The following is a 17493-nucleotide window of genomic DNA, read 5'->3' on the forward strand; positions in this document are numbered from 1 at the left end:
AATAAAATCTTTAAAAAAAAAAAAAGGAGAAAGACAAATACTCATGAGTGTAGTTTCTCACCATTCCTTTCACCTAGCAGATGGGGTCAGTCACCCCGCTAGGTCAGTGGTGGGTTCACTGGTGGGGACCACGCTCTGTAAATTGCACCTGCTGCATTCAGCTTATGCTGTACATGTTTATTGATATTTAGACTTTGCATCTGCAAAATCCACTGACATAGACATTTTCACATGTTTGCCATGCACCCCCCCCCCCCCCCCGCCAAAAAATACCCCCTAAAAGAAGAGATCCTGTGCTGGGTGAACAAACAGAACAAAACCCCTTGGAGCAGCATACTGCCCATGTGGATGCCCCCCACCCCGACTCCCACACTGCCTTCTTGGCACAGCATCCGAGGCCTTGGTTGGCTTCCCTTTCTGGCTCCTTCTCTGCTGCTCCCTGCCCAGGTGCTCAGAACCACTGGCTGCTCCTCGCATACACTCTTCCACTCCCTACCCCCACCCCCAGCTACCAGGTCGCTCAACACTGGCCTCCTGTGTCACCCACTCCCGAGAGCCTTCCCAGAGCCTCCCCCGCATCGTACACACACGCACACGAACTCAGTCTTCTCCAGAAGCTTGTGATGCCTCGTTCGGCTCTGGTGACAGCAGTTACAGCACATGGACACGTTTGCAGACTGAGCATCTTGGCTTGGGAGTGTTAACGATTGCCATCTCCAAACCCTCAGCGCCCCTTGCACAGCAAGCTCTGGGCAGATGTTTGTTGGAGGGATCAATGCTTTTCTTGTCTTGTGTAGCGTCGAAGGCCACAGATTCTACCCACAAGCATTAATGAAGTTCCTATTTGGAGCGTACGCGCACAGACCTTTACCACGGCTCACTGTTGTGGACTCCTGCGTCGATAAGGAAGGGCTTTCCTGGCTGAGCCGGGTCCTCACCAGCCCGACCAGACGGGCTATTCCACCCCTGTGGGAAGAGGGCAGAGCTGTGCTTATTTGCCGTTGCGGGACATGCGGAGGCCCTGCTCTGTGGAGCTGCCTCCTTCTCACCATGCTGCCCTCCAGGCCTGGGCAGACGTGGGTTTCCCTGGAAGGCGACGTGGTGAGCTCGGGATGTGACAGGAGCTCATGACATAGCAGGGTGTATGCCCCATGCCTTGCACTGGGGCCCTGTCCACGTCCCCTTGCTGGTCCTGAGGCCTGCTCGGGAGTGGCCTTTCTCTAGAAGCACTATCGCTGCTCTCTTCCACATACGCTGAAGTAAAAACTTATCTCGCATGAGCACATAGACAGTGGATGACATATTCAATCCATACTGAGAAAAACCACGGATGAAGACACGGAGCTGCCGGGCCTCCCAGCGCACGCCGGAGAGCCCTGCCCAGGCGGCCCCTGCGCAGCCACGGGCGCACGTGAGCCGGCACGGCCCGTAACTCTCGAACTGATGAAAGTTCCTGGAAAAGCCATCAGTAGAGGAATCCTGTGTGCCATCACAAGAGCTCCCAGAAACTAGCAAGCCACAGGACACACTCACTGTGCACCAATTCAATTGCTCACCTAAAAAAGCAAACACTGAAATACTTAACAGTTTGTGTAACGTTTAATATTTCAACAGTAAGCAAACAAACCTTTCAGTAGGAAAAAAAAAAAAAACAACACTTTTCCTTCCTTTCCCGGCTGTGTCCCTGGAGAAGAGGTGAGGCCCATAGGGGAAGTTCTTAGCCGCTCTCTGCGGTGGGGGCGGCTTTGCAAGTGGCCCCGGCTGGAGAGTCTGCATAGGGTGGGCGGCGCGGGCGGCTCTGTGCAGCGGTCATCGCCACTTCTGGGGCCCCTGTGCCTCAGCGTCGAGTGTTTTGAGGAACTTTTACTTCCTTTCCTTCTGTGTATTTGCTTGCACAACCAGAAGCTTTCCAGATTTTGTAATTCTGGGAATCTCCTCTGAACTCCTTTCTGCTCAAACAGAACAGATGCACGTATGGCACTCGGCGGGGCCTGGGACGCGGCCTGGTGTGCGCGTAGCCGCCACCCAGAGCTCCGGGGAGACAGATAAATCCCTAGTAAGGTGGCAGGGCTCAAGGAACAGTTTCTCTTCTTGATTTCTGGTGACACTGTGGGAACAATGTGTCTGATTTTATAAAGATATTACTACTTTCAGTGTTCACCGGGTGTGTGATCAGGCCTGCGTCCCTTCCTCCTCCGTTCTTTGCCTGTAAAAGAGCGGTGACAGCAGGAGCCAGGGCTGGGGGCGGGTGTTGGGTGTGAGCTCCTTGCACCCCCACATTTCCGCGTACCAGGAGGGACCGGAGACCCACCCCGCAGCCTCTGCCTCCCTGAGCCCGCGTTTCCTTGTTCTCGGGTCTGCTCTGTTTGACACACTTGCCATCTGTTTTGCTCTGTTCTTTTCCTAACGTGGTGAGAGGTGTTTTTTGCTTATTTTCCGAATGTCCTAGCGCCCTCCCTTTGCCCAGAGGTGCCGGGGAGTCATGCCAGCGAGTCGCGGGCCCCTCCTGATGCTCCCTGAGGCGTCCCTCACCCCCACTGCACTCGAGAGGCCCGCAGGCCCCACCCCAGAGCCCTGGTCACAGAGCCGCCTCCTCCTGGCCAGTCCTGCCATACGCAGGAGGGAGACCGCGGCCAGGAGCCTCTCCCGGGACCCAGGTCAGTTCGCGGGTGCTGGTCTCCACCTGGGGCTCTCAGGGACTGGTGGCAACGTGGTCTGTCTGTCTTTCTGTGCTCCCCACTCCTCAGACCGGAGAGACAGGAGTAAGCATGGGGATGTGTCTTCTCTGGGCAAGAGTTTTCCAGAAAAGGAAGTCATCTCTTTCTCTGACCAGACGGCTTCTCTGACCTGTGACCGTTTATATATTCCCCTCTTGGGAGAGGAAGAAGGTTCACCTCGGCTGGGCCAGGTTGTGTCCTGGGGAAGGGGGACCCACTGCTTTCCCCTCCTGGCCAAAACCACCTCTAGAAACCTTTTATAAACCACGGGCTGGGATCTCCGAGTGGCTCAGCAGTTTAGCTCCTGCCTTTGGCCCAGGGCGTGATCCTGGGCTCCCTGCATGGGGCCTGCTTCTCCTTCTGCCTCTATCTCTGCCTCTCTCTCTCTCTCTGTGCGTCTGTCATGAATAAATAAATAAATAAAAATCTTTAAAAAAATAAAAATAAACCACGGGCCCTCGTGGGTGTCATGAAACCACTGCTCTTTCATTAACCGTCCGCACTTAATTTTATGACTTTTCCCACCTTGTTAATTTTGAAAAAAGTTGCCCCTTCATAGCACTTCAGACTTTTTTAGATTTAATTTCTTCACATTTTAACCACGGGATTAATTAAAAGCATATTTTAGGTTAATTTGCAAATAACTTCTTGCAGCTGCGTTTTCTACAAGTATTTACTGAGGACCCTTTTTTGTTTTTAAGATTTTATTTATTTATTCCTGAGAGACAGAGAGGAGAGACACGCGGAGGGAGAAGCAGGGAGCCCGATGTGGGACTCGATCCCAGGACCCTGGGGTCACACCCTGAGTTGAAGGCAGTTGCTCAACCGCTGATCCATCCAGGTGTCCCCTGAGGACCCTTGAAAGTGTGAGTTTTGAGTAACTATCATCACACAGATAGGGACAGCCAAGTGTTTTCTAAGAAAAAGCAAGAGTTTAATTTTAAAAAGAGCTTTTTAAAAAAGCTGGCCTTGGTAAAGAAGCCAAGAGGAGCTCTCACTCTGCGTATGGGGTCTCCGGCAGGCTCTCTGGGCCGCGCTTTTTGCGCGCGGTGGCTAAGGAAGGATGCACTGGCCACCCGAGTGTCCCAGCTCCTTGACCCACCTGACTGGTGGCGTTGGAGCCAGTTCGTGGAGAGTGTGTCACGCAGGCTTCTCCCCACGTGAAGGGCCGCGAGCACGGGGCTCCTCTCCACTCTCCCTGCATCCTCGCCACTGGGGGGACTGGAACCAGGAGCCTCACGTGCCCACCCGGGGTCGGGGTAGCCGGCCCCCCTTCCCCCGGCTGCATGCCCGCAGCTTCGGGAACGCGGTACTGCCGTATCCTGGGCGTGGGGTCTTCCTCCGGGCCCCCGGGCACCGTGTCGCTGCGTCTCGTGTTCCGCGGCCCCCCGGCGCCATGCGCCCGCTGTAAACGTTAACACTTCCACGTGACACAGGGCAGATTTTCTTTGGAGGAAAATGACCACTGTCATGTGGAGGCCACATACCAGTGCTCAGTGGTTAAAGCAGGAAAAACTGGTCTGGGGGCTCAAGGCAGGAGCGCAAGTAGCGCGTTCCACCCCCTCCTCCCCCGCCCGCAGCCGAGCCTGCCGTGGGGGGGGTGTCCGGGTGGTCTGTTGGGGGGCCGGGGGTGTGCAAAGAGGTGGCCCGTCCTCCGCACCACAGAGGACACCTGCGTGGCGCCCCCCGCGGGCGGAGTGTCATGACAGCACGCAGCACACAGAGTGGTCACTGAGGGTGTGTCTGGGGGGAGACCAGGCCCCACTGGACAGCCTGGAGTGGGGGACGCAGAGGGGGGCTTGCGGCTTAGCAGAGTCCCCTCTGGCCCCCAGGTGCTCTGCGGCCGCCGGCCAGTGTCCAGAAGATGGCTGTGCTCAGGCAGCTGGCGCTCCTGCTCTGGAAGAACTACACGGTGCAGGTGGGTGTGCGCAGCTGTGCCGGCCGCGCTGGGGGGGGGAGTGGGGAGGAGGGCCCGCGCCCCCAGCCCGCTCCTTCCCTTCCTCTCACAGAAGCGCAAAGTCCTGGTGACCGTCCTGGAGCTCTTCCTGCCCCTGCTGTTCTCCGGGATCCTCATTTGGCTCCGCTTGAAGATCCAGTCGGAAAATGTGCCCAACGCCACCATCTACCCCGGCCAGTCCATCCAGGAGCTGCCCCTGTTCTTCAGCTTCCCCCCTCCGGGCGACGCCTGGGAGCTCGCCTATATCCCGTCCCAGAGCCAGGCCGTGAAGACCATCACAGAGACGGCGCGGAGGACATTGGTCATCAACATGAGAGGTGAGGTGTCCTCCGGGTCCCCTCTCGTCCAGTGGTGGGGGACAGACCCAGGTGAGCAGCCCCGGCCAGCGGCCACACTCCACATCTCCCCTCGTCGGCGGGTCACTCATTATAAAGTGGGGACCGGGCATGTGAGGCTGGAGGGGAGCCCCGGGCTCTGCAGTCCCTCCCGTGATTCATGGTGGGGACAGCTCTGGAGTCACGGGCAAGGTGTATTGTGAGCGCACCTGCCAGGGCCTCTTTTGGGACGCGGTTTTGGGAGCACCGTTCTAGAGAAAGGCATCAGGAAGCCCATCGAGGGACACTCCCAGTACGTGCACCTGTCACCTTACCTCACTCTTTGCTTCCAGACAAAAAGTATTCTCTTTTCCCACCTCCTGCCTTTGGCATGTGCCACCATGGCGTGTTGAACACAGCGTGACAAATGCCCGCAGGGGTCCTCAGCCTCACTGAGGGACTACGGGGAAGCCCCTTTATGTGGCGCAGGGTCTGGTGATAGAGAAACCATGTGACAAACTATGTTAGTGTCGACTGGCACCCTCGTGACACCACACGTGGCCCGAGACGGAGGCCAACCCCAGGCAGGGAGGCCACCCCAAGAGGGCTGTGGGCCAGCCCTGCCTCCAGCTCTTCCAGAAACCCTGCCACCCTGATTGCGGGGCACTACCTGTCCTTGCGGCAGCCAATCTCTGCCCATCGCGCAAACCTGCTGGTCTCCAAGGACGGGTGACTGCGCCCTGGAGAAACCTGTGCGTGCAGGTGACAATGCCCCGAAACAGCCAGATTCCCCAGTAGAATGGGCGGTCGGGCAACTCGCGCTCCTCCCACAGCTCGAGGCTTTCCCTCGGAGAAGGACTTTGAGGACTACATCAGGTACGACAACCGCTCCTCCAACGTGTTGGCTGCCGTGGTGTTCGAGCACACCTTCAACCACAGCGGGGAGCCCCTACCGCTGGCGGTGAGGACCCTGCCCCACGAGGCCCCTCTCCCTCCCACGCAGGCCAGTACGTGAAGGCGCCTTCCCCTGCCAGGAGGCAGTGTCACTGTCCGGGTCCCGCCGAGGGCGCCCGGGTGTCTCTAGCCCATGGGGCCAGCGTGGTGGGGTTAGCCTGACTGCGGCCACTGGCTGCCCCGGACACACCCTTAGCCGCCCCACGTGCCCCGTGTACCGCTTTGAGGGTACACTTAGGTATTTAAAACACAATGAAGTCTTCTTGTGTGACGGCATGAAGCCGGGAAACCATCCAGTTCTTCTAGCATTGTTTTGGGGACCCTCTGCTGACCGTCAGGGACACCTCAGGTGCAGAGTTCCCGGAGGTGGACAGCGAGACGAGGCTGGTGCGAACACCCCGGGGGGCACTGCGGGGCTCCACCCCGGGCACAGCTGCGCGCTCTGACCCCCGGGACCCCACGGACAAAGTTGGGGGCCGGGGGGTGGGGAGGAGTTTGCTTCTCTGTCCAGATCCTTCAGAGCCGAGGGTTTGCACTTTGTTCCCGCAGGTGAGATACCACTTACGGTTCAGCTACACACGAAGAAACTACATGTGGACCCAGACAGGCTCCTTTTTCCTGAAAGAGACGGAGGGATGGCACACCACTTCCCTCTTCCCACTTTTCCCAAACCCAGGACCAAGGGAGCCCACATCCCCCGACGGCGGAGAACCCGGTGAGAAGCCGCGGCCACGGTGCTCCCTCCCCGGCTGCTGACAGCCCACGGTCACGGGCCCCACCTTGTGTTTCTCCGCACAGATGCGCCTTTAGGGCTGTTCTGTCTTCTTCCTCGTGGAAGGGAGGAAGCATCCAGGAAAGCTGGCTCCCCATCCACAGGGATGCGCTCCCTCCCTCCCCCAGACACGTGCTCTCGAAGGAAACCTGTGTATTTCAGTCTTAAAGAGGCTTCCGTAGGTGTCGAGTGTGTGGGCCTGGCCGCCCCCTCCATTCCCTCCCGGGCCTTCGCTCTGTACGGTCACAGGCTTCGTGAGCTCTGTGCTCCTTGTCTGGGGCGGAGCTGCGCCCGCAAGGTGCTTGCAGAAGCTGGCTCTGGGCTGGCTGTGTCAGCGTGTGTGTTCGTCTGTCCCTGTGGCCTGGGCAGGTGGCTGGCACGTTCGCCTCCTCCGAGGCAGGGTTGTCATCCTGGAACGAGGCTGGGGGTGAGCACGGAGTAGCTGGGACCCCTTCGTGGGTTCTCGGCGGCAGCAGGCGTCTTGGAGAACACAGGATTCTGCGGTCTGTAGGACGCCGAGCGTGTTCAGGTTTTGGCGGAGGGACCCAGGAATGTCCCGGAATGAGGCGGCAGGCAGGCGGGCAGGCTGACAGGAGGAAGGGAGGCTATGGCCAGTGTCCAGAGGCTGTGGCTGGTGCCTGGGGCCAGCAGCAGGAGAGACCATCCTCCTGTTTGTGGACATTTGGAAGCAACCAGAGTCAGACTAGGAGATTTCACAAACTAGAAATTTGCCCGAAAAGGAAGACACGACACCAATTTTTAAAACAAGGAGGAGGGATCCCTGGGTGGCGCAGCGGTTTGGCGCCTGCCTTTGGCCCAGGGCGCGATCCTGGAGACCCGGGATCGAATCCCACATCAGGCTCCCGGTGCATGGAGCCTGCTTCTCCCTCCGCCTGTGTCTCTGCCTCTCTCTCTCTCTCTCTCTGTGACTATCATAAATAAAAAATAAAAAAAAAAAATTTAAAAACAAGGAGGAGCCTAGGGAAAACGTCTCAGTCGACCACAAGGATCCACGTCTTTTTATGTTAAGGCTCATTAGTCCACGCCACTTACAAGCACTTACAAGCCCACAAGCTGTGACAGGGACACAGGCCAGGCACACGGCGCGCACTTGGCATGCTCAGCCCAGGCTCCACCGCAGCCCCATGTCCACACCTCAGACGCACATAGCCCCCAGGGGAGTTGGCCCCTGGAATCATCAGAGAGAGGGAGACCGGCATGCTGAAAGGGCTCGGCGAGGCTTTGTTTACGGTCACAGGCAGGGATTGAGGACAGGGTGACCGCTCCAGCCCTCAGCGCGGAGCAGACGGAGAAGTTGGGGTGGCAAGGCCAGGCGAACACGGCCGAGAGCACAGCCCACCTTGCCCCCCGCCGCCGTGGGGTGACTCCCCTGGCCTCGTGGCCCCGTGGGTCCCACAGAGACGTGGTGGGCTGTGTGGCAGGTCCCTTGTGAAGGTGAGAGCTGCCCCGCCCAGCGCGCAGCCATTGGTGACGTTACCTGAGCACCTGCTGCATTGCAGCCATCAACGTCTGGAGCCTGAGGGCAACGTGGTAACCCACTGGGGGTGTGGTTGTCGCCTTGCTCTTCTCCTAGGACTGGCAGGCAGGCTGCTGCAGTTCCGTGGTAGAGGGCCTTGGGTATTTTGAACGTCGCCGTGTTTTTTGGTTTTTTTTAAAGATTTATTTATTTATTTATTTATTTATTTATTTATTTATTTATTTATGATAGAAATAGAGAGAGAGGCAGAGACACAGGAGGAGGGAGAAGCAGGCTCCGTGCTGGGAGCCTGATGTGGGACTCGATCCCGGGACTCCAGGATCGCGCCCCAGGCCAAAGGCAGGCGCTAAACCGCTGAGCCACCCAGGGATCCCCAACGTCGCTGTGTTTTATGAGCGAGGGTGCCTGTGCCCGTGTGCTCACTTCTCTGCTGTTCTGGGGCTGTGCCCCCTCCTTCCTTAGGCTCCCCGTGGTGGGCCGGGCTCTGTGCTGGGATTCCTCATCCCCCCTCTATCACTACTCCCAGGCCCTCCTCCCCAGCAGAATTGTATTACAGACCACGTAGTAGGGGGTCAGAATGGGCAGGATGAGGGTCTGAGCAGTGGCCTTCGGGCTGTGATGCCTGCTAGCCCGGTGGATGGAAGGCTGCTACTGAACGGGCCTCAAGATCGCAGGATTGCTGTTGATGGTCCTGGGGGCCCGATGTACTCACCACGGTCTTTCAAAGTGGACAAGGGAGGTGGAAGACAGGGCCAGAGAGGTGCCGCCTGGCTGGCCTTGGGGGGTGCGGGTGGGGAAGGGGCCCTACACGCCAGAAGGCCCAGCTACTGCGGGTGTGTTAGGTGGTGCCGCCCCGTGGCCACCTTCACCAGGGAGACCTGGCACAGCTCAGGGCACTGCTCTGTGAGCCGAGCTGCGCCTGTGACATGGCTTATCCCACTGTCCACGCTCAGGGTACATCCGCGAAGGCTTCCTGGCCATGCAGCACGCAGTGGACAGGGCGATCATGCAGTACCACGCAAATGCCTCCACGCGCCAGCTGTTTGAGAAGCTTACTGTGATCGCAAAGAGGTTCCCGTACCCGCCTTTTATTTCGGACCCCTTCCTGGTCGCCATCCAGTACCAGCTCCCCCTACTGCTCATGCTGAGCTTCACCTATACCGCGCTCACCATCATCCGGGCTGTCGTGCAGGAGAAGGAGACGAAACTGAAGGTGGCCGTGGTCTGTGTGTCTTAGGCCCGTGTGGGCGGGTTGGGTGCAAGCCGGGTGCTGCTGGGGGCAGCCAGGCATGGGGTAAATGTCCACCGTGGCGCCGGTGATCCTGGGGCTTCTGTGAAATCAAGCCTGGCACATCCGGGTCCCTAAAACCCTGATAAAGCACCGAGTTTTGTGTGCAGTGTGTTAAGGCCTGACACGTTGACAGGACCCCTGTTGGCATGTGCCAAGTCAAGCAGGACACAGCATTGAAACTAATCTTCATGATTCCCATTAATTTTCTTGCCATGGCCGCCTTAACACTACGTTATATAGCTACTCATGTCCCGTGTGCTGAACAGAGTCCCTGGAGAGGCCGGACGTTTCCGTCCCGGGCTGTACAGAAGGCCCGTTGGCTCTGCACGGTCAGGGCCCCCCGTAGGTGGGCTGCCGGGTGCAGCGGGACAGGGTTAGGGAGTACGGAAAGCTTGCTGAAATACACCGGCAAGGCCGTGTCCCCGTAAACTCGTCCAGTGACGCTGCCAAGTACCCAAACTTTGAAGTCCTGCCTTTGTCAGTGGGGAGTACACTGGGTGAGGGGCAAGGTGGGCCGATCTCCACCGCCCAGCAGGGAGGGTGCCCCAGGGGCACAGCATATCAGACCGGGAGAAGGAGGAGGGCAGGGGAGGATGACACAGGTGGACCATGCCCTTGCCTGGCGCGGGCTGTGTGTGTCCCCAGTGTCCCACTGTCCTGTGTTGGCCTGTGTGCAGCCCTGGGTGCACCCACGCACCCCGCACCCGTGCACACCCCAGGTGGCTGCAGCCCGTGCCAGCACGTGTGGCCCTCTCCACAGGAGTACATGCGCATGATGGGGCTCAGCAGCTGGCTGCACTGGACCGCCTGGTTCCTCCTCTTCTTCCTCTTCCTCCTCGTGGCCGTCTCCTTTGTGACCCTGCTCTTCTGCATCAAGGTGAGCATGGGCTTGTGGAGCTTTCAGAGCGCTCGGGGCTTTCAGGGCAAGTCAGCCCTTCCCACAGCCCCGTCTGAGGCCCCGACGTCTTAGGTCTAACTGTCTCTGTCCCTACCTCCCCACGGCCTGCCCACGTGACCCACGGGACGCCACGCGGCGCAGGTGAAGAAGGACGTGTCGGTGCTCACTCACAGCGACCCCTCGCTGGTGCTGGTCTTCCTGCTGTGCTTCGCCACCGCCTCCGTGTCCTTCAGCTTCATGGTCAGCACCTTCTTCAGCAAAGGTGAGCCGTCCTGGCGTGGGGACCACGCCCCCCCAGGAAGCCCTGCAGCCAGAGGGCGCTGTGCCCTGCACCTGCCTTAGACTCAGGCCTCGGGGTGGCGCAGGCCGGGCGGTCTTTTCTCTGAGGCTCTGCAAGCTGCTCCTTGCCCGCACCCCGTGTCCGCGGCCAGGTCCCCGTCTTGCTCCCCAACCCATCCTGTCCTGGCCGCAGGGCAGGCTGTCCGCGAGTGCGTGAGGCCCCCCTCCACGGAGCTGTGGTTGGTCTTCTACCAACACTGTGGTGTGAGGACGCCTGTCTTCACTGCCTCGTGGTTCTGCTCACACGTTCCCCAGATTCTGCGGGCGGCGATCACCAGCCTGTCCTGCAGCCCTGCGGCCCCTGCTGGGGCCTCTCCCTCGGTCCTGGGTCTTCTTTCTTTTCCTGTTGAGGCAAAACACACATCACAGACCCCTGATCACCGTAACCGTTCTCCAGCTCGCAGTCAAATGTCAGCATGTCCACACGGCGGTGTGACTGTCCACATGGTGGTGCGACCATCTCCCCCACCCCAGAACCCTCCTGTCTTCCCAGACGGCTCTGTCCCCCTAAACACCGACTCGCCGTCCCTCCTCAGCCCGGGTGCCCACCATCCACTTTCTGTATCTGCGGTTGTGGCCACTCTCAGTATCTCATGAGAGCAGAATCACACAGCACGTGCCCTTTTGTGGCGGGCTTCTCTCGCTGTGTGTACCATCCTCGGGGTCTGTCCCCATTGTAGCAGGTATTGTAAGGCTGTGTGACGTTCTGCTGTGTGGATGGGCCACATTTTTCTCGTCCACCCACCCGTCCGTGCCCACGCAGGGTGCTTTTTAGTGCTTGTGAATCGTGCTGCTATAAACGCGAGTGTGCAAGCGCCTCTGTGAGATCTGCCTTCGGGGGTTGTACCCAGAGTGGAATTGCTCGGTCATGTGCTCATTCTCTGCTGATTGTCTGAGGAGCTGCCAGACTGTGTTCTGCAGGGACTCTGCCACTTTGCATTCCCTCCCAGAGCTCACGGTGACCACACACTCAGCAGCGCTCGCCGTGTTCTGGTCGGGGAGGTGTTTTGCTAGTAGCTGTCCTGGTGGACGTGAGGCCGTGTCGCTCCTTCGTGTCTCTCTATGTCTCTTTTGCACTTACAGAAACCTTCATGCTGAGTCTGTAGGACTTGCTCACTTGTCTTCTGGGTGCCCGTTTGTCCCTTGGTGTATGTTCTAGAATGTTCTAGAATCTACCGAGACTTCAATTCTCTGCCGTCAAGTACTCAGCTGATTCTTGGGCACATCCGCTCATTCTTGTTTCCTCCTCCATTTTTGTGGGAAAACACTCCTCTTTCTCTGGTGGAAGCACTTCTTCATGTGCACCAAAGTCCACAGCTTCCTCATCCTGAAGTCGGGGTTTCCCGTCACACACCTGCCTCCCCTCAGAGGACTCAGAACGTGTGGCTCATCCAGAGATTGCAAGCTCCAGCTGAGGCTTCGCCCCTGATGCTCAGACTCACACACCACGTCCCTGAGATGCTCAGGATGCACCTCCACCACCTCCTGACCCCATCCCCAGAAGCCCGTTCCTGTTTCTGCTGGTAGCACCCTGTCCTTCCTGCCGCTCTCACCAAAACACCTTGGGATCATCCCCGACATCTGTCTTCCTGTCCCATTGTGCACCACGTCCGATGAGAGCTGCAGTTCGTGTCTTCCCCACCTCCACTGTCCCACCCCCACCCCACCCCCTGCTGGCCATTGTCACCAGCCTGGTTCACAGTGGCCTCGAGGTGTCTCCCTGCTTCTACCCTTCAGCTCTGGACATGGCCAGTAGCTGGCATGTGGTGGCTTGAGTTGTTGGCTAAACTAGTCACTTCTTTCATGGAACACCATTTTTGCTCAAAAGAACCACCCTCGGGCTATAATTATTCACACCTGGGTGTTTGGCAGGCATTTCCTCTAATGTGAGCTTGTCTTTTAAGAAAAATGGACGGTATCGGATGTCAGTTGTGAAATCCCAGCATTCAAGCGAAAAATAGGATTTTACAAACTTGAATCTAACGCCATGAGCTTGACAGCGTCCCAGCAGTTAGCCTTTTAGGAGGTTGGTGATCGTATTAGCCGACATGATTTATCTGTACATCGTACAATAAAGCATGACCGTACTCAGAAGATCTGCATAGCTCAACAAGCAGTACGTTGTGCATGACCGAGGCATCCCACTATGGGATCGTGCCCGAGTAATAACCCATTCTAAGCGCAAGGTAGGCTAGTGGATTTTTGGGTAACAGCGTGACAGGTTCATTGGTCAGAGTCCATGTGGCACCTGACCTTTAAGAAACAACTGCCTGTGGCGTGGTACTTGAGTGACAGAGAAAACCCACGAGTATCTGGGGAGGCTGTCGAAATATGTCTCCCCTTTCTGTCTGCGGACCTGTGCGAAGCTGGTTTTGTTGGTGGGCTGCACCCAGCACAGCGGCCATAATCCCTTAAATCAGGCATCTCAGAGGCTTGTGAAAATGTAACACAATGTCACTTTTCTCACTAAATTGTGTGAAATAGAGTGGACTTCCATAAACACAGTTACGTTGACCTATAGCAGGTTTGTTACCGTTCTCAAAAGTCTTTAAATTGTCCTAGTGCTAACCCATGACACAGTAGGAGTAGATAAGCCTGTGTGTGCGTCACCCACACGAGCACACGTTCCATGACGTCCTCAATCATTTTTAAGGCCGCAGAAGGTTCCAAGGACCAAAGTGTATGAGGGCCGCCAGCATGGGCCACAGCCGCACCCTTCTCCCCGTGACTCCCATCACAGCTCGCCCACGTGTCACCTTCCCGTCGGGGCCTTCCGTGGCCCACTGGTGGCTGTCGCAGCCCCAGCCCGGGGGACGCCTGGTCCCTGTCTTGTGCCTTGGGCTCTGCCCTGGGCTGCCCGACCCGGCACCCCCTTCCTTTACTCTGTGTCCCCTGCGGATTAAGCTCCGGGAGGCTTGGGGCCCGTGCAACACAGCGGCCGCCTGTGCAACGAGCAAGCGCAGGAGGGGAGCTGTGGCTTGGGGTGGGTGCAGAGCGTGCGCCTCAGCCAGGTGCCCCCACCCGGACTTGGACCCCCCCCGCCCCCCTGGGCCCGCACCCCAGCCCCACGGCAGCCCCACCCAGCCCCATCCGGCCCCACAGCGGCCCCAACCAGCCCCCCCGGCCACCCACACCACCCCCCAGCCCACCAGGCCCCATGGCCGCCCGCCTGCCCGCCTTCAGCGCCGGCTCCTCTCCCCGCAGCCAACATGGCCGCAGCCATAGGAGGCTTCCTCTACTTCTTCACCTACATCCCATACCTCTTCGTTGCTCCCCGCTATAACTGGATGACTCTCAGCCAGAAGCTGCTCTCCTGCCTCCTGTCCAACGTTGCCATGGCCATGGGAGCCCAGCTCATAGGGAAGTTTGAAGCGAAAGGTGAGTACCTTCCTCTGGTGAGCCACGCTTGCCGCCCCGGTTACCCCGAGAGCGCGAGGCGGGCAGCCTCCCTCCGGGTTGGGAGCCCTGGGGAGGTGGCCCCGACCTGCAGCGCAGGGGACAGAGCGCTCACGATGGCTACCATCGCCCAGAGCGGCTGTTGCTGCGGGAGAGCAGCGCCCGGCCCCAAAGCCTGCGGGGGAGCAGCCCCCAGCTCCGGTCAGGCGGGCTGGGGAGGAGGCCGTGGGCGCGGGGTCACGGGCCAGGACCATTTTCAAGATTTTTGTGAAACTTCCCGATCCTGTGAACATCATGGGGTCGAAGTAAAGACACTGTTGGGCACACGCCCTCCCGTCTGTGAGCCCTGCCCCGGCCCAGGCCTGCTCAGTGGCCCCAGGCCCAACCTTGAAGGCCACCTGCTGTGGGGTGCCCCCAGGAGGGCCCTGGAGGACAGAGGGGGCTGTGGCTGCTGGGAGGACGCAGGAGGGTGAGCGTGAGCTGCCGCGTGGCCACAGATGTCCCGTCTTGGGACCACCCTGCGCTGCCCTCGCTGTGCGGTTCAGGCTGCGTGGTCTCACCCCGGGTGTGGCAGAGTCCTGGCCGTCGTGTGTCCTCGCGCGGGTCTGCGGGCGGGGGGGCGGCCTCCTCTTGAGCTCGAGTGGTCTTCTTCCTTGGCAGTGTCTCCTGAGCCCTCGGCCCTAAATACCTGCGTTTTTGTGTTTGGTCGTGTGTGACCCACGTAGGCTTTTTAAATGCACCGCCCCTCCCAGGGCTTCAAATACTTTTTACAAAGCCGTGAACGAGAATCTATCTACGTGGCTACTCTCGGCCTTCAAAGTTCTCTGCTGATTTTGCTCAACACGGACAAACTGACAAACTTCTAGTTGCTTGAGAGGGACAAAGCCAGAGCACAGCCAGTTCCACGGGGCCCCTTGAGCCGATGGAGGGTCACCAGCCACGCGGAAGCCCCGGGCACCATTAGGATGTGGGGTTTCAAACCAGGGGGTTTCAAGACCCATGGGCGCCACTCAGGAGAGCTTTATACGTGCCTCAAGTACTTCTCTTTTTTGAAAAGACTTGCGTTCAACATACACTATTCGTGTCAGCCTTACTGGAATCATACAGACTATGTGTGTATGTGTGCACACATGTGGATTGTGCGTGTGCACACGACTACCACGTACATGGACACGTGCGGACGTGCATGTCGGTCGTAAATCGAACAGGAGCCCACCTCGTCAGCCCCACGAGCTCTGGTGGCTCACGGTCGTCCAGAGCCTTGGGGAAGGTCCTCAGCTGTGCTGTAAATGCAGGAAGGGACAAGTCACGCTCACTGCAGTGACGAGCACATGTGTGCTGTCGCGCCTCAGGGCCTGTCTCAGGCCCACATCCCGCTGTGTCTTCTAGGCGTGGGCGTCCAGTGGCGAGACCTCCTGAGTCCTGTCAATGTGGACGACGACTTCTCCTTCGGGCAAGTGCTGGGCATGCTGCTGCTGGACTCTGTGCTCTACGGCCTGGTGACCTGGTACGTGGAGGCCGTGCTCCCGGGGCAGTTCGGCGTGCCCCAGCCCTGGTACTTCTTTGTCATGGTGAGTCCTCACGGCCCTTTTCTGTACACTGGCCACCTCCGCGAGAGTAGGGGTGTCCTCCACACACTCTGCGACGCCTCCTCGGGCTGGGAAAGGGGACCCCATCCTGTGTGCAGTCACTGAGCCGTGTGTCCCAAAGGCCCTAAGACCTTCCACTGGCCAAGAGGAGCCCTGTACTTCAGGGTCGGAGAGAAGAGGCTCACGAGGGACCCACACATCCCATCCCCGGCCTCATCTCAAACAAACATCCTACTGGGTTTTCTGCCTACAAAGTAATACAGCGTCTCATAAAAATGATGCTGCTTCTAGAATTCACAGCACAGTCCCACCACCCAGAGATGACCCAGGCTGGCCTGCTGGCGTGTAGTTCAGATGGTTTTCCTGTGCACATGCTTACACCCTGAGCATATGTGCGTGTGACATGCATGTGCTTAGTTTTGTTTTTTTAAGATTTTATTTATTCATGAGAGACAGAGAGAGAGGCAGAGACACAGGCAGAGGGAGAAGCAGGCTCCATGAAGGGAGCCCGACGCGGGACTCGATCCCAGGACCCCGGGGTCATGACCTGAGCCAAAGGGAGGTGCTCAACCACTAAGCCACTGGGTGCCCCACATGGGCTTGTTTTCATAAAAAGGGGACTGTGCTGTAAAGATGCCCGAGACTTGTTTTTTTAACCTAATCATCTTAAGTACAAACATGCCTGGATCTTTTCATGAATATTTTCAGATTTTTATTTATAAGTTTTGTTTTACTTTTTTGAATCACGTTTACATATCTGCATTTTCCTGAGTCACCTTCTCTTTGAGTGCACAGTGCCGTGTGGAGGGGCCGCCGTGGGGTCCACCTGCTGGTGGTCACTGAGGTGCCCCGTTGGCGCCCACTCTCTGGCACTCACTGGCATGCTTCATCAAAGTGAAGATGCCCCTGACCCACGGACGCCCTGTCACTTTGTCATCAAGAGAGAGAAACGCTGACAGTTACACTTGTGGCATTCAGTGATTTGTAGCACACGCTCTGGCGTCACTTCCAACATGAGCGGTGTGTCCCTGGAACCAGTGTTGCTAGAACCATTCCAGGCATGGCAAGTACCCCGGGGTGGAGATGGGGGTCTCCCTGCAGGGCTGAGTTGTGGCGGCTCTCCTGGGGGCCCGTTTGTCCCTTTCCTATGACCCTGCCCACACCAGTGTGCCCCCTGTGCCCACAGCCATCCTTGAGGGCATGGCTCTGCACAGTCTCTGGCTACATTCTTACCCCTCCCGCAGCCTGGTCCTGTGATGGCAGGACGGATGGCAGGGATCGTCCAGACAGGGGGTGGTGAAGCTTCCTCATGGCAGGGGAAGACTGGGCTTCTCTTGCTTATTTTCTGAGCTCCTGCGGAGCTGAGTGAGGCCAGGCAGGGGCATGCAGTCACAGCTTCCTCCGTGTTTTGCCCAGATACTACTCTGAACTGGAACGTTGGCTGGCCTGTCTTTGGTTCAAAGGCCCTTATTGACTTTTCCTCTGTGTCACATCTGAGTCGTCTGCACTCCAAGTCAGCCTGCCAGGGACCGGGTGCCCAGATGGCAGATCAGAAAAGGCTCAGAACATCCTGGGGATGATGGGCAGATGAGGGAGAAGCCACGCGGCTCGTAGCCTCAGGCCGCGTCCCCTCTGCAGCAGCCCACCGCCCTGCTGAGGGCTGCATGCTGTCGTGTAGTTAGCGTGTCTGTGTTAGTGTTTCTGCTTCATCACACACAAAACAAATTGACACGAGTCGGCTCCTTGAGACCTGTCTGATTTCCATCCC

The 17493-nt window shown here is 58.3% G+C and overlaps 1 protein-coding gene across 7 annotated transcripts in view; it reads left to right on the forward strand.

The window, feature by feature from the left end:
* Positions 1-17493, forward strand: part of ABCA3 (ATP binding cassette subfamily A member 3) — a 40699-nt gene that overhangs the window by 4621 nt on the left and 18585 nt on the right. For 2 of the 7 annotated variants that reach the window (XM_072753987.1, XM_072753992.1), the window contains exons 2-10: positions 4550-4635; positions 4727-4991; positions 5822-5949; positions 6492-6657; positions 9166-9425; positions 10264-10380; positions 10543-10663; positions 13945-14118; positions 15526-15707. In XM_072753987.1, coding sequence (XP_072610088.1) covers positions 4582-4635; positions 4727-4991; positions 5822-5949; positions 6492-6657; positions 9166-9425; positions 10264-10380; positions 10543-10663; positions 13945-14118; positions 15526-15707 — 1467 coding nt within the window. In that variant the 5' untranslated portion in view covers positions 4550-4581. Of the gene's footprint in view, positions 1-2454; positions 2658-3418; positions 3584-4549; positions 4636-4726; positions 4992-5821; positions 5950-6491; positions 6658-9165; positions 9426-10263; positions 10381-10542; positions 10664-13944; positions 14119-15525; positions 15708-17493 lie in introns of those variants that run through there. The other 5 variants (XM_072753989.1, XM_072753988.1, XM_072753991.1 and 2 more) reach the window with 5 other exon arrangements.

The sequence above is a fragment of the Vulpes vulpes genome, chromosome 3 (genome assembly GCF_048418805.1).
Source record: "Vulpes vulpes isolate BD-2025 chromosome 3, VulVul3, whole genome shotgun sequence".
NCBI lineage: Eukaryota > Metazoa > Chordata > Mammalia > Carnivora > Canidae > Vulpes > Vulpes vulpes.